The 22286-nt window shown below is 36.5% G+C and overlaps 6 protein-coding genes across 6 annotated transcripts; 5 read left to right on the top strand and 1 right to left on the bottom strand.

Moving 5' to 3' along the window:
* Positions 1–320: 320 nt before the first annotated feature.
* LOC106618301 (uncharacterized) lies at positions 321–8940 on the top strand. The gene is made up of 6 exons (XM_014235991.3): positions 321–1395; positions 1989–2987; positions 3267–3497; positions 4860–5909; positions 6715–7839; positions 8275–8940. Exons 1-6 carry the CDS (start codon positions 472–474, stop codon positions 8503–8505), a joined length of 4560 nt encoding a protein of 1519 aa, XP_014091466.2. The 5' UTR covers positions 321–471; the 3' UTR covers positions 8506–8940.
* A 1990-nt stretch (positions 8941–10930) lies between these two features.
* LOC106618303 (uncharacterized) lies at positions 10931–14021 on the top strand. The gene is made up of 3 exons (XM_014235994.3): positions 10931–12116; positions 12305–13465; positions 13525–14021. The coding sequence occupies exons 1-3, from the start codon at positions 11109–11111 to the stop codon at positions 13774–13776; spliced, it is 2421 nt and encodes an 806-aa protein (XP_014091469.2). The 5' UTR covers positions 10931–11108; the 3' UTR covers positions 13777–14021.
* A 108-nt stretch (positions 14022–14129) lies between these two features.
* LOC138855630 (gastrulation defective protein 1 homolog) lies at positions 14130–16391 on the top strand. Its single transcript, XM_070107897.1, has 2 exons — positions 14130–14552; positions 14613–16391. Exons 1-2 carry the CDS (start codon positions 14295–14297, stop codon positions 16308–16310), a joined length of 1956 nt encoding a protein of 651 aa, XP_069963998.1. The 5' UTR covers positions 14130–14294; the 3' UTR covers positions 16311–16391.
* Positions 16392–17149, bottom strand: Nxt1 (NTF2-related export protein 1). Its single transcript, XM_014236019.3, has 3 exons — positions 17007–17149; positions 16855–16941; positions 16392–16794 (listed from the first exon to the last, which is right to left on the bottom strand). The coding sequence occupies exons 1-3, from the start codon at positions 17013–17015 to the stop codon at positions 16471–16473; spliced, it is 420 nt and encodes a 139-aa protein (XP_014091494.1). The 5' UTR covers positions 17016–17149; the 3' UTR covers positions 16392–16470.
* A 410-nt stretch (positions 17150–17559) lies between these two features.
* Positions 17560–20438, top strand: Ssrp (structure specific recognition protein). Its single transcript, XM_014236017.3, has 5 exons — positions 17560–17772; positions 17868–18814; positions 18878–19496; positions 19552–19998; positions 20075–20438. Exons 1-5 carry the CDS (start codon positions 17719–17721, stop codon positions 20213–20215), a joined length of 2208 nt encoding a protein of 735 aa, XP_014091492.1. The 5' UTR covers positions 17560–17718; the 3' UTR covers positions 20216–20438.
* A 259-nt stretch (positions 20439–20697) lies between these two features.
* LOC106618302 (uncharacterized) lies at positions 20698–21985 on the top strand. Its single transcript, XM_070107890.1, has 4 exons — positions 20698–20787; positions 20893–21054; positions 21479–21643; positions 21716–21985. The coding sequence occupies exons 1-4, from the start codon at positions 20698–20700 to the stop codon at positions 21896–21898; spliced, it is 600 nt and encodes a 199-aa protein (XP_069963991.1). The 3' UTR covers positions 21899–21985.
* The last annotated feature ends 301 nt before the right edge of the window (positions 21986–22286 follow it).

Raw genomic sequence — 22286 nt, forward strand, 5'->3', positions numbered from 1 at the left:
ATATTCCCATTTTTAAATTTGTGTTCATTATTTATAAGGAAATACCTATTTTTCAATTACAATGCGAACGGGTCTTAGGTGAGTTTTATTGTATATGTTTCGTATACCATTTACTATTTTACATATACTTGAACTTTCGAAATGTAACACCACTCCGAGTTCAATGCTTAATAACCTGATGGATTAGCATGCTACTCGTACAATATATCATACTGTAAACATTCTTTAATTTTCACAATATACTCAAAACTGTTCAAATCTGACGACAGTAATTGTCAAATGAAAATTTACAATTATTTTCTATCAAATTTTTTCGTACACTTTACATGGATAGATTCTTGAAAATTTTCTCTTGAAATTTATCATAATTGGTATTTAAGATTTTCTGTGCATTTTCGTTCGAAATACAAATACATATACCGCGGAAATTAATAAATTTTTTTTTTATTTTCATAAAAATTATTTAATACAATGTTGAGTACTCGCAAGGACAAAAAGTTTCTATATGAGTTTATGAATAATAGAGATGTGCCAGCTTGGTATCGTGGCATTTCGCCATTTCAACTAGAAGCTGCCGATGAGCTTGCCAACTCGATACGTGACGACGTCGCTCAAGAAACGTCTCATCGCGTACACAATTGTCTAAGTCGACTGGGTCTTATACCAGCTGTACGCGATAAGGATCTAAAAATGCTTATGAAACTGAGCGGAGGCAATGATTTGGCTTTTTTATGGTTTCTCATGGAGTTGTATTATAAAAAACCTGGTGTTGAATACAAAAGCCTAAATGAACAATTAATACTTACATCTATAGCACATCTTGATATGATTACAACATTGCGGGAATTAGACAATATTTTACCGCCAGGGCACCAATCGAAACGACAATTGGAAAAGCGACGAAAGCAGAAGTTACGGGATAAAAGTTGGCAAAGCCCACCACAGAAACTAATGAAAAAGCATTCATCACCGTACTTTAATAAGTTGGAACGACCCGTACAATACGGCAAACCACTCGAAGTAGAACGACCTGATTTCAAAGTTAAATTCTTTCGCTATGAAATCTATAAGGATCCAAATTATGTGCCACCAAATGAAGATAATCGTTGGTATGCCAAGCACAGTTTCAATAGAGCCAAACGTATTTCAAATAAAACGATACGTGATGTTCTCAATAATCTTTCGGATAATTTAGAATTTATTCCGACTATATCTAACAGAGCTATGGAGGTCATTGATTATGCACTAAGTGGAGTGCACGAGGTGAAAAGCAAAGTATTGTGTAAGAAACATCAAAATGAAGCGGAGCAGGCGAAACTCCGGCGTACGGAATTCATGTTAAAAAAGCGGGAAAAGTGTTTTGCGAGCCTAGAATTGTTTAAAAAGAAAAAAGAGGTATTTATACATAAAAAAATACACTTTTGAGATAGTTGATGCGAAAATCTTATATCTAAGTCATCAAAGCCGTCTTCTTGATCTACGATGCCGATGAGGGTTGTTAAAATATTATATTTAATCTTCCAAAGAAAGTATTGAACCTGAATTTCGCGCACCGTTGCTCAAAAGTGCAGAAAGTCATAATTGCATACAAATTTCCAAGGCCTTTCCTCACAATAAAACTGAATAAAATTCATTTGTTAACGAGTTTATAAAGGGTAGAGATCTTTTTTAACAGAAGTCAACAGTCGGATCGGAGTGATTATTTGCGAATTCTGACAGACCTATACATCCTCCTACTATTATTCGAAAATATTTCTACTTCCTCACGAGAAATATTTATATTATGTTATCCATATTTCTGATGTTTACCCACTTCGATAGGTTTAATAATGAAATCATTTGTACATTTACAATGACCCACGACATACTGACCCGGTCGATGAACTTAAGCCTTTCCAACAAAGCTACCAATAGAATATCTACTTGTTCTACTACTACTTACATCATTGGAAAATAAACTAATATATTTCCATATTTCCATTTTTCAGGCACGTCTTGAAAGAATACAAAAAATGCTGGAGACCGAAGTCGAAATGTATCGTCTACACTATCATAAAAAATTGCAATCGCACAAAGATTATCATAGCTATATACGAGTACTCGGCAAAGAGGGTTATTGTGAGCACTTAATTGAAGATGACCAGGATGAAAATTGTAACGATATTGGACCATGCCCAAAAACACCTTCTCTATTATCGATGGCGGCTAGTCGTACCTCCAGATATAATCAATTATCGGATAGCAAATTGAACGGTCTGAGTAAAGTTGAATCGTTATTGATGAACAGAGGTCATCGTTTATCATTTGGACAAAGAGAATCTGAAACACAACAATTTCATAACATAAGTCCAACACCTCCGTCATCGGAATGTTATTTTGTGGGTCCAACCAAAAATCAACCATATCATTTTAGTTATACTAAAATATTTCGTTACAAAGACGAAAATGATAAAAGATTATTTATTAAAGATAAATGTGTGGAAGCAATGGAAACAAAAGATCAATTGGTCCCGAAGTTAGAAGATCTAACGCCAGATTTGGCGAAATTGGCAAAGAAAAGTGCAAATCAAACGTGGAATGAAAATCAAAAGGCATGGCGTAAAGCGAATGAACATAACGACTTACAGGAATCAATACAAACAGATCCGTATCCGCCGGATATGCCACGTTTACCATTCTACGATTGTGAAGATAAGAAACTAATGAATGACATGTTACGTATTGCATTAGTTGAGATGAGAAAAAATCCAAAATATGTACTAGCTTCTTTGCCAGATGTGCACAAATTGCCGATGCTTCGTGAATGGATCTATCAACGCTATGGGAAAAGATATACGCATGCACAGCGCATTAAGGAATTTAATGAGTCAATAAGAATAATGAATGTATTACAGAAATTGAAATTACGCACAGTGCTTCCGCAACCATATGAAATTGGCACCAAATTCTTACAAAGCTATAAATGTCATAAATATATCATGAAAAAGGTAAGGAACTTATTGCTGCATTTCGAACATTTTAAGGTTGCATTTCGTGAAAACTACCTATTGTCTATATGCCGACATAAAAAGTTCGTACCTACTCTTACGAACCTTATTTTAGAGAAGATTGTACGCTTGAACTACGCAAATCAACATTAGCAATATTCGTCGCCTATTAGCCGACTTGACCCCTCCGAAATAACTCTGAGTTCGAATATTTTGTCTATAATTTTATATATCATGTCTCCTATATTGTTTTCTTTTGAGTAATTTTTTAAATTGCAGGTCGGCATAGCACGACGACAATTTTATGATCGCGTCAATTCGGATCTATTGAAGCGAGCTCGTTACTTCTGGTTTGCGATGCGTATTCCGTTATGTGCCTTACCAACACGTGCTACATTTTTTGCGTATTTACCAGCAAGAAGAGTTGATAACTATCTGTTTAAGCCTTGGAAGCTAGCCGAACGTATGGACGCAAAGGCACAATGGGATAAAAAGCGTCATATGGAAAAAGTGGAAAATTAAAAATTATATAGAAATAATATTATTAAACCGAAAAATGTATGAAAAATTATATATGTATGAATAATTTTACGTAAATCATCGATGTGATTATGAAATTGTTAGAGCAGAGATTTTGAGGTATTTGAGGTTAGGCTTATATCGAGTAAACGATTACAAAATCGCAGGAATCATGGATGTAACACCAGCTGAAATTTAAATACTTATCCCACTTCTTAAACTTAGTTTAAAACCTCATCTAAATTTCAAACTTTTAAATTATTTTCTCTCCCTTTTTGACACTACAACCGTGAGTCGCTCTGGGCCGAGAACACAAAACTTCGCCGGTTGCCTCTATCCTTTGCGAGATTACGCTTGTTGTGTATTCTAAGTGCAAACAGGTCCCAATGTAATTGGTTTTTTCATTGGCCTTAGTTCCGTTGTTCACTCGTGGGTCTCGAGTCGAAGGAGCTTTAGAGCGTATACAGTTCGTGGTTTCATATTTTTGATCATCCTCGCTCATCGCTTGCGGAGAACAATTCTCTGAACGGGAATGATAAAAGACTTATAGAGAAAGATTTTTGTTCGTCGAGAGAGGAATCTACTCCTCAATTGCACATCGATCCCAAAGTAGCACCTGTTGGCAACAGTTATTCTGCGCTTAATCCCAAGGCATAGATTATTGGTGGAGTTGGTTCTGCGATTAGCAAAGTTCTTCACTTTTTCAAATTTATAGCTTTCAAGAGTGACGTAGTGGAACCTGTGTGTGGTCTCCAAGAACTTTGTCTGCCCTCGCTTACCACAAGACCAACCTCTTGCGCTTGTTTTTCTAGGCTGGAAAAGGCTGGTCTGACGGCACTGTTGTTAACGCCGATGCGTAGGCGCCGAATGATGGCGTAGGCGTCTGCGTACCCCAGTAGCATTGTACTTTTGGGGTAGACAGTGCTGCTGCGGTTCAGATTAGCGGCGCGTATCACTTTTTCCAGCATTATATTGAAGAAGACGCACGAGAGAGAATCCCCTGCTCTAAAACCTCATCCGGTATCGAACGGCTCGAAGAGATTCTTTCCGATTTTGACAGAGCTGATGGGTGTGCTCAACTCTGCATAAATGTGTGATTCTCCCAGTGACACAAAATTTAGACCATTATTTTAATTCACCATAACGAAGAACTATTATACAAAAATCCATGTGATCCAATACCAACACTATTTCAGAAGAAAAATGCTCAATCAATCTTTTGCATTTCAAATTAGTTGTCTATTTTTCGGGAATTTTTTCATTATTAGAAAAAAAAAAGTTGTTTAGCCGCTTAAGCCAAATTTATAAAGTGTAATAATTAAAATTATATAGTTTTTTTGTTTGGAGAGTTAGCAAAATTCTTGTATAACAATGTTTTTACAAAATTACGCAAAACCCACCACCAACTGGGTGGCACGAGACATGCAGCGCCAACGTGAGTTTGTTGACAAATATATGCGTTCGATAGATGTACCAGACTGGTATCGCGGCTTATCGTCATTCCAATATCGCGCTGCCAGGAACTTACTTTATGCTATTCGTGATGACCTTGAACAGGACACTTCACATCGTGTGCGTGAAATCTTAAATACGATCGGTTTACGTCCACCGTTATCGAAAAAGAATGTACGATTTGTTATGAAATTGAGTCGTGGAAATGATTTGGCCTTTTTGTGGTTTCTAAAGGATTTATATTACACAACGCAGGAACCGGGTTATAATACAAATGAACAATTAATTTTATCATGCATAGCTTATTTGGATTTAATTTTTACCATACGCGGACTAGATAATTTATTACCGACCGGACAACCACCAAAAAAGACACCACCCAAACGTAAAATGAGTAAAATTGTAATCGACCGACTATCTAGACGAAAATTGCAATACAGCAGATTATTACCACGTAAATTAACTAAACAAACTGGCTCCTTTAACAAGCAATATAAGTTGCCATATCTCGAGCGTCAACGACGTCCACGTCCATTTGGTAAATCGCTCACAGCATATCCACCCGAAAATGTTATACAACTGAAATTTTTGGAAGTTTTCAAAGATCCCAATTACGTCATACCAAATGAGTCCAGTCGTTGGTTTTCCAATTATGAACCCAATGAAGGACGTAAAACTGCTAATAGTCTGGTTAATCAAAGTTTGAATGAAATTTTCAAATCGAACTTAATCAAGATTCCCAGCCAAGTCTTTGATGCACAATTATTTAAGAAACTGAGATTATCGGGTACGTCATTGAGAAAAAACAGTCAACATGAATTGGGCAGAAATATCTTATGTGAACATCATAAAGTCATGCAAGAGATGGAGAAAAATCTAGAGCTCGAGTTGCGTATGATAGCGCTCGAAAAGTGTCGAAAGTATTTCGATTTGGATATACCAAAGAAAGAGGTTAGTAAGTATTTGGCGGAAATTGCATTTAAAGTAGTAATCTGGTAGCTTGCAGTTTTTAATGCTTTTTTGTGAATATTTGATTTGGAAAAAATACAATTCAATTAGTTTCATTTTGTAATATATTATTAACATTATACTTATAGTATCTCAGAGTTTTGGTTGACTTCGAAAAAAGTGAGATTTTTTCAAGTAGATTCAAATTTCAGCCCAATAGGTTTATAAGAACGTTGCTTCGAGAAAAATGCGCTTTCGAAGTACTACGAGACGCAGGTATGGGTGCTATAACTTCGTCAAAATTTCGATTTTCATTCTAAATTTTTTTACATTGTATTCTTAGGGTGTATTAAAAAAAAATCCATTATTTTTTCAATAGATGGCGTTATTTATCTGTGTCTCGCGTTGTATTATTCCGATCGGGTTCGGCTAAATGGCGTTAAGAAGATGACATTTTGTACTAAAAAAGTTTTTCTGACAGTTTTGTGATTAGTTGATTTAGTTTTGTTTCAGCGTCTGTCAAAGTTGTACACTAGCAAAGAGAAAGTACGCTATATTTTACAGTTTTTCTTCAAAAGGGGCGAAAACGCAAATCAGGCGGCTGAAAATGTAGATAGCGTTTATAGTCCTGATACTGTAACAGTCAATCATGCGCAATTTTGGTTTTGTCGATTCCGTTCGGTAATTTCGATGTCAAAGATGCGTCAAGCATTGGAAGACCATTTATCGAAAAAATCGATCAAATAATGGAAAGGTCCAAGTAATGCGATCTCTGATTAGGTCTAATTTCCTCTTTTTCTCTCCACAGAAACGCGTCGCTCGCCTGCGCAGACAGATTGAGAACGATGTGAATCTGCATTTGTTGCGATTCCGTCAATTGGCTGACAAATCACGGAGTCAACTGCTTTTATGGGACAAGAATGATCTACATGTTTGCAATTTAAGCAATGATGCGAATAATATCGAAAAGGAATCTTGTAATTTATGCATGAGTCAAAAGCTACAATGTCATTCCACACAAACACAAAGCGATTGTAATTTTGGGTTGAAACCGAAGATCTGTAACAGTACACAGAAAAAAACGTTAAGTGCGAAGAGTGAAAATAAAATTCGTACAAAAAATTTAAGAAATATCACTGAACCTGAAATAATTGGAGATTGCTTACGCAACAATCATTTGGGAAATCACAAAACGCAGAGTAGAAAGTCCTCACTGACGAATGCACACTGTGGTTGTCGTAATGTGTGCAAACCAAAAGTTTATAACTGTGATAGTAACTACGATTACATGCAAAACTACGATTATGGGCACTCAGACACAAGTAGTGAAACGAAAGCATTCTTTAATGCACCGCACAAGCATTCTCCATTTAAATTCGATTATCAAAAGATTTTTGATATAGCTTTCGAACAAGAAGATGCTATAAATATAAAGAAAACCTGTGTAGCGGCAATTAGAAGTGAGGAGTGCCTAAAGAATCACCATGCTGAATCTAGAGAAAATATAGATGAGGCAATTAAAAACTGTACTATGAAGACAATGGAAAACACTTTTAGAAAAAGCCGTACAAATGTAGAATATGATACCGTACCATTATTACCAAGTGCGAAGGCAAATACATATTATGATCCGAATAATAAGGCATTAATGCATCAAATGTTGAAGGAGGGAATTGAAAGATTGGCTAAAGATACTAGATATGTCTTAGCAGCACTACCCGATGCGCATAAATTACCAATTTTACGCTATTGGATATATCAGCGCTATGGCAAAGTCTACACCCAGAAGGAACTGATCGAGATTTTCAAATCATCGACACTACTCTTTCGTGCGCTGCTTCAAATTCAGATCCACGAAGCATTGCCATCTCCAACGGATCTTGGGCGAGCAGTATTTATTGACTATAGTTGTCATAGTTATCTAATGAGAAAGGTGAGTATAAAACTCACTGTATTTATTTACCAGCATATGTATGTATATGGTATAAGTAAATGAGGTTTGTTAGAAAATGCTTTGAAATTTCGTGTATTATAAGAATAAAAATCATTAGATAAAATTTATTATCTATTAGTAACCAGAACGGAAAGATATTATGAGAGCAGGGCATTTTAGTCTAAGAAGGAGTTAATGATCACAAATTTGTATGACCGAATCCTAAAAATGTTTGCAAAATTTTAAATATCAGTAGATTTGGTTTCCTATAACTTTTGTCAGGATCCAAATGGTTTCCAAATTTTATAATAACAATAGGACTATAGGTGTTTTAGGAAAATAATGATCTATTTTTTACAAAAACCAGACGACCAAAAAACTTCATAAATATAACCTTTTAGACTTGTTTACAAGTTTTTTTTTCCTATTTTTCAGTGTGATCGCATAAAGGACTTGTTTTATAAACGTGTAGACAAGGCAATTATGGACCAGTCTCGTCACCTCTACATAGCCATGACACCATACGTATACGCTGGACGATCACCAAATAAAACAATTTTCGCTTATTTACCCTCACGTCCCAATGACATACAGCACTTTCGGGTGTGGAGCCCGCGCGACTGTAAGCCAAGATGGGCAAAATCTACAAAATTTCCTGGACAATAGCCGAACTTCAGAAGTGCTATTTGTATTTAGTAATTGAGGATGCCACAGTGAAACAAATTACTTCTACTTTTATGACAATTTATAATGTTAAAGGACTGCAACTGCTTTGAAAAATTTTGTTGACAAAACTAAGTTCTTTAAAGCAATTGGGTGTACTAACTCTAGATATCAGATAACAATGTTAAAGGACTGCAAGTGCTTTGAAAAATTTGGTTAGTGAAACCAAGTTCTTTAATGCATTTGGAGTATAAACCCACATATGTAATTTGGTGATGAAGTTGTGTTAAAAACTTATGGGTTTTGCGGCAAAGATGTTGTGGTTCAATTTTGATATTTCGTTTGTTTGTGATAAAGGTGTAATTATTGATTTAAATTAATTTAATATAATTATTTTAGTAAATAAATTTTAATATGTAATCTTTCTTCATATTCTGACCTTGCGCTTACTCATTTAATAGGAATTTGGGGTGGACTCAGCTTTATATCAAGTGTTAACAACTGTTTACATTATAACATTCTAATGTATGCATGAACTTACAAATTTTATTTCTGAGAAATTATGTTAAATGTTGCTTTTTAATATTTCGTTAAAAATATGTACACAACTTAGCTCTTAATATAAATATCACTTTAGTTTCTGTATGAAAGTTCACAAATTCTTATTTACTACAATAATTTTCCCTTTATGCATGCATGCATATTCATATCATGTATGAACATGTTTTTATGAGCTAGCGGTTTCACAAATTGCATTCATCACACACTTCATTTAATATTTCCTTCTTCATTATTTAACATTGCAAACTAGTTTATAATATTATAACCTCCATGCTCTTTTTACACAATTATTGAATATAAAACTAAATAAACTACAACTCTTCAAATATTTTACTTATTTATTAACTTCTGCCTTTTCATATATGTAATTCCATGTGTACTTAACGTATCCTCAACTGATATTTTTATGTAATTATAGGCATGAGCCGACTTGCCTTAAAAACGCTGCCAGTAAGCATAATATATTCAATAATCACTTGACACAATTCATTCGTTGCATGTTACTTCCCTACAAGACCAGTGACAGTCATCTGACCTGTAATATGACAGTCACAGCTGAAAATATTCAGCGCGCAGAACAAAGTTTCTATCATATTCTTAAAGGCCTTGTGCAAAAACTGATGTAAACAAATGCATGTGTTTAATTTTGCATCCCCCTTTAACACACGGATATTTAGTATTGATTCTCTATACATCTATACTGCTCACTCTCATGCCTTTTCCTAAGTCATTGCTGATCATAAATCCATCAAAGCTACAATTTGCCAGTTATGACTGTAAAACTATCACAAGTGAAACATTCTTTTGCGCAGTATATAATACAATTTTTATTTCTTTAATAAATTCAAAACTTTTAATTAAAATTAGTTATAATATTATACGAGTACATAAATATAAAAAAGGAGTGCAACAAAAATATAATTAAATAATAAATAAATTATCAAAAGAAATTTTCCTAGATTCAATGCTTGCTCTGCTCAAAAGTTCTGCTGTACATGTTTTTCCAGTTCATGGATATATCGAAATTTAAAAATGCCTAAATAAAAATTAAAATTAATTAAAAATATAATTTTATATGAAACTTAATAATAACTTACGTATATTATATTTGAAAACTCCTTCGTTATTTATTTTTTCTTTTTTCGTTTTAAACAAAAAGAGTTATTGCACAGGAGCACGCAACACTTTTGATTTATCGCACGGAATAGCAGCTACATGGGTATTTCCGAACTTCTCGAAACTTCTGTGAAAATGTATGCTGTCTCTTTTCGACATTTTCTTTTGGAAAAATCATAAACATGGACAGTCATTTTACTGCTCATTTGAATGTCAGTGGTGACAGTACAAAATAATGCAGCTTTTCCATTCTAACATACGTAAAGCTATGGTAAGCAATATAAATCGAAAGGGTATCTTTTTAACAATAACAGTGACGGACAATTTATTTATCCGGAAATAAATCGTCCGGATATAACCGTCAGTACTGACATAACAAACAAGAGTGTATTGGTGAACCCATCAGTAGTTTCTTGTTCCCAATTATTTAATATAAAATAAACCATTAAATTGACTATATTACTGCAGTCTTGACAGCTTCGAAAATGTCGGCAAGAACCGTTACGCCTACAGTGCGGCCGTTGCAATAGAAAAATATCGGTAAAAAGGAATTGTAATACAAAAACAATTAATAAAAAGTTAGTTTAAACTCTACAGTGCAAATATTATGCTTAAATTATTAAGTTTTGTGATGAAAATAGGTTATACGTTCTCTGCTTTTACTCGAAATATTAGTTTGTCAATAATAGAAAAAAGTTGTATTGTCAAATAAAATTTTGAATAGATTTTTAGTTCTTTCAAGAATTTGTATAATTGTCGAAAATAACTTTTGTCCAAATTTGTGTGCGCTATTAGAAATTCTAATTTTCGCTAAAAATTTATTGAATTTATGTACATAAATTTAGCATTTTATTATTTTATTATAAATTGATTTTTCATTGTTAAAGAAATTGTTTTGTAAAACTAAATTGTTTTAAATTTCGTGCAATATGTTCTCTGGTGCGAAACGTGCGACCAGATTGGAAGCGCATACGACAAGACGCAATCAGCGCATTATCGAGAACTTCGTCAAGAATGAAGATGTGCCACATTGGTATCGCGGTTTGTCTTCCTTTCAAATTGAGGCCACACACCAATTGCATTATGCAATACGCGATGATCTTGAACAGGGTACAACACATCGCGTATGGAACTTATTGAATCGTATTGGCCTACGACCGAGCATCAGTGGTGCTAATATACGTTTTCTAATGTTTATGAGCGGCGGCAATGATTTGGCATTTTTGTGGTTCATTAAAGAACTATTCTACAAAACCGATGGGCCAGATTACAATCTAAATGAACAATTAATTCTGTCAAGCATCGCTAATCTGGACATATTATTTACGTTACGCGGCTTAGATAACATACTGCCGCCTAAACAGCCGACGAAAGAAGAAATTCGACGCATTGCGAGGAAGAAAATCGAAAAACAAAAATTAAAATTCCAAAATGAAGCTGGAACCGAAAACGAAAAAACGACCATTAATAGCATGCGGATTAAGTATAAGCTGCCATACTTTGAAGAATTGGTGCGACCGCGACTTTATGAACATCCGCTGACCTCATTTCCTCCTACCTATCGTACCAAATTGATGTTTGAAGATGTGCTTAGGGATTCGAATTATGTCATACCGAATGAGAGCAATCGCTGGTTTGCCGATTATCAATTGCATCCCGGCAAGAAGACCGGTTTGGAAATGCTAACCGATAAAATGCACCAAATATACAAAACCAAATTACCAAGGCAATCGGTTATGATAAAAGATGTATTTAATAGACAATTGCATAATGTTTTAAATCCGGAAGCATATTTGCACAAGGATATGCAGAAAAAGAACTTATGCTTACATCATCAAGCATTAGAAGAAATGGAGAGAAATCTCGAAAATGAATTACGTTGGCGAGCGCAAGAAAAATGCTTGAAATATTTCGATACAGAAACACCCAAGCGGGAGGTGAGTATGGCTTGCGCACGGTGAAGTCGAAAATTTAGTGAGTTCAGATCTCGGATGTTATTTTCTCTTCAATTTTAAGAACCGATTAAGGGGAATATATTGTGATCAATGTATTAAATAGATAGAGATACAAAAGTCTCTAAGAATTCTATTTTTCACCACATCTATAATGATTTTTCTTTATTCAGGAGCGCATTGAACGCATCCGTCAACAAATTGAAGAGGACGTCAATGAGCTTATGACACAATTCAAGCGATTAGCTAGTCGCACTCGTAGCCACATGCAGATAATTTCGCAAGATGAAATTCGTGTTTGTGATTCAAACGAATTTGACACCACAGATCGTTTATGTGGTGGCATGGAAAGCAGATGGACTAAGTTGACATGCCACAGTGAAACTTGTCTAACACAGCGAGATTACGGTTGCGTACACGAACATAAACCAACTCCTACGAAGAGTGACGACAGTATGCCAAGCTCCTCGGAATCGGGTACAAATTGGGTAGAGGAAAATATTGGCGACTGTTTGACTGTAACTGCGCAGGCAAAAGCGAAATGCTGTAAGGAATGCAAAACAGATCCAGCAAAGTTCAAGCGCAAACGCACAAACCCATATGCGTCGAAAAAGCAAAGTGTACGCGACATTTTACATAAGATGCCTTGCGATTGTGGTTACAAATATGTGAAAGCCTACGATTATGGGCATTCCGAGCAGGCAAAACACGTAACGGAATCGTATTTCAAAGCGCCCGATGAGAATCAGCCTTATATTTTCGACTATCCTAAAGTGTTCGCACACAAGAAACGTGAAAGTACGCGGTTAAATGTGCAGAAAGAATTCTTAAAAATCATAAATAGCGATTTAAATTTAGATAAGAATGATCCGAATGCGCCAAAAAATCTAGATGAGGCTGTAAAAGCTTACGCGAAGAAAGCGTTCAAAGAAGGCGTGGCAGCGAAAAATATCGAAATGGCTGCAGAGGAAGAGCTAGAGAAAAATCGACGCAGATATCCATTTTTAGATGTGGAAATGGACTACTATGATCCGGAAGATGGGAAATTGATGCAGAGTATGTTGAAAAGTGCGCTCGATTACTTGGCTAAAAATCCAAAGTATGTCTTAGCCTCAATGCCCGACGCACATAAGCTGCCGTCATTACTTTCGTGGATGGAGACGCGCTATGGCAAATCGTATACGCGGGAGCAGCTGGTCAAAATGCACATCCAAACACGTCCAACATTCCGTGCACTGAAACAGATGACCGCAGACGTGCTGATGCCCTCTGCCAAAAGTCTGGGCAACGCCGTTTATGTTAATTACAATTGCAGAGATTACCTCATGAAAAAGGTGAGTAAGCGATCATATGAGCGCTCAAATATTTGCAAATAATAACATATTTCTTTTAGACCGAAAGACTGCGTAATGAATATTACAAAAGATTGAACGATTCTATTATGGAACAATCACGTACTTTTTACTTGGCAATTAAACCTCATATATGCAATCACCCCAGGGACACATTTTTCGCTTATATGCCGTCGCGTGAAGCAGACATACAGCACTTTCGTATTTGGCGTAATCACGAGCATATGCCCGCAAAGGACGAGTTTTTTAAACGGAAATGTCGTGCTATGAAGTTGGCCAACCGATTCTACTGAGTCTTAATGACGACGTACCAGGCTTTTGTTTAGATTGTAGTGTTGTAAGCATAAAATATGTTTAGTCCTCATATATGTAGGTACAACATTTTTAAGAAAAACTAAATTTTTAATGCAGAAGGGTAAAGAAATTTCGCAAAGAAATTTTGTTAACAAATTTGTGTATATTTGTAAGCAAAATTGTTTGCAAATATTTCATATTAACAACTCATGCTTATAAATTTTCACAATGTAAAATACCCAAAAGGTTAGCATAAAAATTTATTTATCATAAAAATTTTTTATTTTTTCTAAATTGGTTTGGTCATTTAATAACCACACAAGGGTTAAAACAAACACAAGAAAATGTGAACTATTCACAATCAAACCGGTATATAAAACAGCTGTTTTCGTTCCATTCATTTATTTATTGCCTCTTCGTCAAAAATTACCAACAACAGTTTGCAAATAATTCATTTGAACACCCATAATAAATAATCAATAACAAATGTTGAACACAGCTTAAAAGTGTATTAAAGATGAATCGTAATAAAATTTCCTTTGGGAAAATCAATCTTAATCCAAATAAACCTGCTGGGGTAACGGAGAAACCTGCGGAAAGCCAGCATGAAGCTTCATCTTCAACGACTAATGCCGGTGGTTTCAAGAAAATGGGCAAGCAACAACTCATCCGGCAAGTAGAAGAGGTGACTGAAGATATGGAAAGTCAACATCTTAAAGAAATAATGGGTATAAGCGGGTTTGGGCGTAAAACAGCAAAAGTCTTCGATATAAATGTAAGTAAAGTATACATACGTATATATGTGAGAAATAAAATAACGTTCAAAATTTATTAGGAGCAAATAGCAAAAGCGCGTGAAGTGGCACCACCAAAACCACGTACCGAAAGTGAAGAACCTAAACCAGTTGGCAATGATGATTCTGACGATGAGCCTGCGTTTGGGCCTTTACCACCGGAAGCGCTCAGCACAGGAGCAGACGGCAGTAAACAAACTGGGGGAAAGCCTAAAAACGCACATACTGATAGTGATGATGATAATGACGACGACGATGATGAGGAGGATGATGACGACAATCTTGAACGTAAAATACCAAATACACACGAGGTGCAAATGCAGCATGGTTCGCGCGCAGTACTAGCGCTTGCAGGCGATCCAGCAGGGGCACGTCTTGTGTCCGGCTCCATCGACTATGATATGTGTTTTTGGGACTTTGCCGGTATGGATGCTGGAATGCGTAGTTTTCGTACCATACAGCCATGTGAGAATTATCCCATAAGAGCACTACATTATTCCGTTACTGGTGATATGATACTGGTTGTGTCTGGTAATTCACAAGCGAAAATTCTTGATCGTGATGGTTTCGAAAAAATGGAATGTGTTAAGGGTGATCAATATATAAGCGACATGGCGCGCACAAAGGGTCACACTGCACAACTCACCTCTGGCTGTTGGCATCCGTATACACGTGAAGAATTTCTTACTGCAGCACTTGATGGCACTCTACGTATTTGGCATGGTTTAAAGTCCAAAGAGCAGAAGACGGTGATTAAGACACGAGCGCTGGGTGGTTTGCGTACCAACGCTTCGGCGTGCATTTTCAATCGTGATGCCACCTTAATCGCCGCTGCTTGTGTAGATGGTTCGGTGCAGATGTGGGACACACGTAAAATGTTTGTTAATACGACACATTGTTTGCGTGGCGCACATCAAAAGGGCTCGGAAATAACTTCTGTACAATTTTCGTACATGGGTACGCAGCTGGCCACACGTTCTAATGATGAAACTATGAAGTTGTGGGATTTACGTAAGTTTAAAGAACCGCTGCATACATGGACTGATCTCTTCTCGCGTTATGATACCACAGACTGTTGCTTCAGTCCGGATGATAAAATGCTGGTGACGGGTGAGTCTTTGCCCAAGGGTTCGAAAGAGGCGCAATTGCATTTTTATAACACTCAGACATTTGAAGAAGTGAAGCGTATCGCGGTTACCGATTCGCACGTCATAAAGGCAATGTGGCATCCAAAGCTGAATCAGATTTTTGTCGGTTGCGGCAATGGTGTCATCAAATGCTATTATGATGAACTACTCAGCTCGCGTGGGGCAAAATTGTGCGTTGTCAAGACACATCGCAAAAAGAAACATACAGAAATGATCGGTGTATCGCAGATAATTACACCACATGCATTACCCATGTTCAGGCAGGAAAAATCAAAGTCATCACGCAAGAAAATGGAGAAAGAGCGTTTGGATCCCATTAAATCGCATCGTCCTGACTTGCCAATCACCAGCGGACAAGGTGGCCGTGTTGCTAGCTCAGGTGGCACACTCTCTTCGTATGTCATTAGAAATTTGGGTCTGAGCAAACGCGTTGACGACGACCAAGATCCACGTGAAGCAATTTTGAAATATGCAAAGGAAGCTGAAGAAAATCCTTACTGGATAGCGCCAGCGTACAAAAAGACGCAACCGAAGCCGATATTCAAAGAATCGTCCGGTGAACCCGATGCAAAGAAAGCTAAAGAGGAGTAATTAAGCTAGAAGATAAAGTGATAAGGTTAAGATTTTTGATATAGCATGTAACACAAAAATAATAAACATCAGTGACCAACATTTCGTGTTGTATTTCTTTATTTTCTGTTGTATAAAATATGCTGTTTGTATTGTCTAACCGTCGTTCTTCTTACTTAAGCTAATTTTCTGTACGTGCTAGCCCATCCTGCAGTCTATAACAATCGCTTGCAATTTTCCATTTATCCTCTTGTGCGGTGATGATAAACGTCTGCTGGAATGGTCGCACGCCTTCATCAGCGTAGCGCACAGTACCACCGGCTTGTATCATATAAGTTAACTGACCGCCAACGGCTTCATCAATAATCGGTTGTGCATCCAAATTAGTTATTGTATGCTCCGAAGTAGGTAAATCAATTAGATATTTTTGTATATTATCTTTGCCACTTGAACCATTACCATTCCACACAAGTAAGCCATTATCAAGATACATACGACCCATTTGCTACAAATTTAAAAAATTGTATTCGACTTGTGTAAAAGGTGGAAATATGTGCATACTTACATGTCGTCGCTTATCAAAGGATGTGTAGTATAGTTTTGTGAAATCCTCGGCTGTACGACAACATGATTCTACTTTGCTACGTAGCTCCTATAAAAAATAATAAAATGAATAATCCAGCTCAATATTGCGTGTATATAAAAAATATGACTTACACTGTCCATGCCGTTGTGTTTACAATATTTTTTTTACTTAATTCTCGTATATATTGCAAATTAATGTGAAATATAGTTTGCTAAACACATTTGTTATGGTTATTGACGTTTATTTGGCCGGTGCAGAGAACGTATAATTATATTTATATACGTTCTCTGGCCAGTGGGTGGTGTTGCCTAATTGTCAAAATCTTAACTTTACCAACTAACATAGAACTTTTGCTTCGCTTTGCGTCAGACATTTGATTTGACAGAAAAGTTCGATGTACCCTTTTGCAAATATTGGGCAACTCTCATCTTTTTACGTTTTGCCAAACATCAGTTGTATTTATATTAGCGAGAAATACTGAAAGCAAAGCGTGCATTGTAGCATACCCTTTGCTTTCTGTATATCGTGAGTACTAATCATCTTATACAAACTCAGAAAATAACTTTCCGAATTTTTTTCTAAAATTTTATGTCATTTATTATTTAAAATTTATTCTCATTCATTATTTTTGACTTCAAAAAGTTTGTGTTATTTTCTATTGTGAACTCAACATAATTGCTTCTTCTTGTTGTTGGCAGAAGGCGCACAATTTTTTGTGAAACGGCGTTTATTTCATTTTAACTCAACATTTCCGCAGTTTAGTTGTATTTTCGTTATTTTATAGAGTTATTTTCCAACTGGTTGTTAAAATATTAAGTATAACAGCTTTCGATATTTTATACGATGGCGGATACACTCGAATACAGCGATATAACATCAGAAGTTCGCGGCGTGATGGTAAGTAGCCTCACATGCCGGTCATTATTCTTATATACAACACATTTTGAGAATAATAAATAATCACTCTTGTTTGTTTTGCATGTATTTTACAGACACCCGGCCGCTTGAAGCTCACTGATCAACACATAATATTCAAAAACAGTAAAACCGGCAAGGTTGAGCAAATTGCTGCAGACGACATAGAATTTATTAATTCGCAAAAGTTTGTCGGCACTTGGGGTTTACGCATATTCACCAAAAGTGGTGGGCTACACCGCTTTTCCGGATTTCGGGATTCAGAAAATGAAAAATTGGGAAAATTCCTGAAGAAAGCTTACAAGCAAGATATGGTTGAGAAGGAGATGTGTGTGAAAGGTTGGAATTGGGGTACAGCACGTTTTCTTGGTTCGGCGCTTAGCTTTGATAAGGATAGTAAGACCATATTTGAAATACCACTACAGCACGTGTCTCAATGCATGACTGGTAAAAACGAGGTGACATTGGAATTTCATCAGAGCGATGATGCACCAGTCGGTTTATTGGAAATGCGGTTTCACATACCTGCTGTTGAATCAGCAGAAGAAGATCCGGTGGAAAGTTTCCAGAATAATGTTATGAGCAAAGCCTCGGTTATATCGGCATCAGGCGATGCGATTGCTATTTTCCGCGAAATACATTGTCTTACACCGCGTGGTCGCTACGATATTAAGATTTTCTCAACCTTCTTCCAATTGCACGGTAAAACTTTTGACTACAAAATACCAATGGACTCGGTGTTGCGTCTCTTTTTATTGCCACACAAAGATAATAGGCAAATGTTTCTCGTGCTATCGCTAGATCCGCCAATTAAGCAAGGTCAGACGCGTTATCATTTCCTAGTGCTACTCTTCGGGCCGGAAGAGGAGACTTCTATAGAACTACCATTCACAGAAGAGGAGCTGAAAGAGAAGTATGAAGGAAAAATTGAAAAAGAACTTTCTGGTCCATTGTATGAAGTAATGGGTAAAGTCATGAAAGTGTTAATAGGACGCAAAATTACCGGACCTGGTAACTTCATTGGGTAAGTTTAATTATTTAAAGTTTTTTTTATTTATGCAGTAATTTATTCTCTGTAATTCCACAGTCACTCTGGTACTGCAGCTATTGGTTGTTCTTTCAAAGCCGCCGCCGGCTATCTCTACCCACTAGAACGTGGCTTCATCTACATACACAAGCCACCAGTACACATACGTTTTGAAGAAATCGCTTCGGTGAACTTTGCCCGTAGTGGCGGTTCTACGCGCAGTTTTGATTTTGAGATTACATTAAAGAACGGTACTGTGCACATATTCAGCTCCATCGAAAAAGAAGAATATGCCAAGCTCTTCGATTACATACAACAAAAGAAATTGCGCGTCAGCAATATTGGCAAAGACAAGGGTGGCTACAATGATGTGGACTTTGGGGACTCGGATAATGAGAATGAACCGGATGCCTACTTGGCGCGTGTTAAGGCAGAGGCGCGCGAGAAAGAATCTGACGATGAAGAAGGCTCGGAAGAGGAGTCTACCGATGAAGATTTCAAACCAAACGAGGCAGAATCCGATGTGGCCGAAGAGTATGACAGCAATGTGCAGAGTGATAGCGAAGATTCCGACGCGAGTGGTGGAGGCGGTGGTGGGGTTGGCACCGACTCGGGCGTGGAAAAGAAGAGCAAGCCAAAAAAGGAGAAGAAAGAGAAAAAGGAACGCAAGGAGCGCGTGGTAAGTTTTGTTAATGAGAAAACATTATAAAAATTTACTATTTATTTTTGTTTAGAAAAAGCCCACCAAATCCAAAAAAGACGTCAACAAACCCAAACGTGCGACCACAGCATTCATGCTTTGGCTCAACGAAACTCGCGAACAAATTAGAAAAGACAATCCTGGCCTCAAAATTACCGAAGTTGCCAAGAAGGGAGGCGAAATGTGGAAAGAACTGAAGGATAAATCTAAATGGGAAGATTTGGCAGCTAAGGATAAACAGCGTTATCAAGACGAAATGAAGGACTACAAACCAACCGCTAGCGAGGAGAGCGGTAGCAAGTTGACCGCAGCAGCTAAGAAGCGCAAGAAGGAGTCACCAACAAAGAAATCGCCCGTCAGCGCTGGCGTTTTCAAGAGTAAAGAATACATATCCGATGATGAATCGTCTTCTGGTGGTGAGAATAAGAAGGATGCATCGGGCGCTGCTGATTCGGAGCCAGTGAAAAAGAAGAGCAAAACTGTAAGCTGTGTAGTTTTTGTTTGTTTGTTGTTTTAATCAAACTTGTTTTTTTTTTATTTATTTTTTTTTATTTTAGTCAAGTAAATCCGCCAAAGATAAGAAAAAGAAAGAGGATGAGAGCGAAGAGGAGAGTGAAGGTTCTGAAAGTGGCGCCAGTGATGAGGAGGAAGAAGATGACGAGGACGAGGCTACGGATGATGGCGAAGGTAGTGATTAGAGTAATCAACGAAATGCACACATATTTATGTAGTTCTTTTTGTACTTCGCCGTGTTAGTAGTTTTAAGCGCTTAGTTTCGTAATACTTCACACCACATATACACACAACTTAATTTGTATGTTTGTAATGTTAGGCCACTTATTTGTTACCCTGATGTATCGTTTTAACCAGCAGTAGATTGCTGCATGATATCAAAAAGCAGATTAAAGTTAACAAAACGAAGAGACAAGTGTTTTATTCCGTTTTTTTTTACCATTTTTCATAGCAATTAACGGTAGTTTATATATTTAAATGTACTTCAAACGTACACAAATCCAAAGCTAGAGCCAAAAATATTATTTAACTAGCGATCATATCTTGCGCAACGATTCAATACCATTTCACGGTAATTATATAATAATAATTGCGTAGTCTATTGTTGCTGTCCACTCCACGCAACTCGATTTTAGTGTATTTTATACATGAAGTTCCAACTGTGAAGATGTCTGCTCGTGCCTGCAACACCTGGCAGAGGCTGTACAATAGAGCTGTTGTTGTAGTGGCGTTGTGCTTTTTGCAGCTCGTTGGCGATGTAAGGAAGGTTTTATCTACATATATAATCTATATATAAATGTATATATATATATATGTTAAGAACGCTTACTTTTACTAAAAGCCGAAATGAAAATGATTTCAGTGTCTTTGCATTGAGAAATTCACGAATGTGCAGTGTTCGTTGTTCGATGAAAAATTTGCCATATTCGAATTCTGTCGTCTGCGTGCAGTGAAGCGTGATGTCAACGAGCTGTCGGTGGCACTGAAGTTCGTACAATTAAACGAATCGATGCGGAATGTGACAGTGAGTTTGTCTGTCTAAAAGTTCTATGTATGTAAATATGTCAGTATTTGTTTTAATATAAAAATGAAATTGATACAAATGTGGAAAGTTATTGAAGTTAGTAAATTTTTATAAAAAGTCGGAGGCTATATAAAGTTTATATATGATAAATGATAAGCGGGATGAGCTGCATCGATTTAAAAATGTCCGTCTGCCTGTCTGTATATATGAGAACAAGTCCCTCAGTTTTTGAGATATCGATCTGAAATTTTGTGTATGTCGATCGAGTCACTTTGGCATATTGCCGCCATACAAACTGACCAATCAAAATCGAGTTCTTGTAAGCAATCTTTTGTATTTGTGACGGGTACTGTAGTTTTGACGCAACCGAAGTTAACGTTTTTTGGTTTTTTTTTAATATTATTCTTTTAATCAATATATTTAGATTCGTTTGCAGCTGATGAAAAAGGCTAGCGGTTATAAGCCCTTCCTGTACGATGTTGCCGTGAACTTGTGTGAATATTTGGAAAAACGTAACCACCCATTTCTCAATATTGTTTTTAACGCCTTCGGCAATCACTCGACCAGTTCACAACGGTGTCCATTGCGGGTATGTATATACTTAAAATATTACAATTACAAAATGATTATACTAAAAATATCTTATGACTTGTATATATAGAATGAGTTGGCCATTGAGCACCTACAATTTCCTACTGGCATGCTGCAGGGGTTGCCACTCCCCTTGGGCGAATATGCGATTTTTGCCAGTCTTTCAACCGATGGCAGGAAACGTGCTGAAGTGAAGTTATATTTTATGCTCAACGATACTTACGAATATAAAAATCTCCAGAGCGAATTATAAGAGGAAATCCTACAAAATTAAAATATATGAATTTTTTAGGTTAGATGTTTTTTCGAATAAACTATTGGTATGATTTCATAGTTTAAATGTAAGAAGTTAAAAGTTGCTAAGTAAGGTTAGGTGACCTGTAAATCATTAAACTAGGATTTGTAATCGATTGAGGGTTGTCATTCTAGCAGCATACCATTCAAAGACTCATTGGTAGTTACAATCATGCGTTTCCTTTTATCAAAAGCATGACTCGAGTTTCCCTTTTATAAAATTTCGAGGTAGCTCTTCTTGAGAATATTTTTTTTCTAGATTTTGACATTTCGTTCGGGAATAATATTTCTACTCAAAAGTTTATACTTGCTTTCTATCTTTTAGGAAAAAATGATTTCTTGGTGAT

The sequence above is a fragment of the Bactrocera oleae genome, chromosome 4, assembly GCF_042242935.1.
Source record: "Bactrocera oleae isolate idBacOlea1 chromosome 4, idBacOlea1, whole genome shotgun sequence".
NCBI lineage: Eukaryota > Metazoa > Arthropoda > Insecta > Diptera > Tephritidae > Bactrocera > Bactrocera oleae.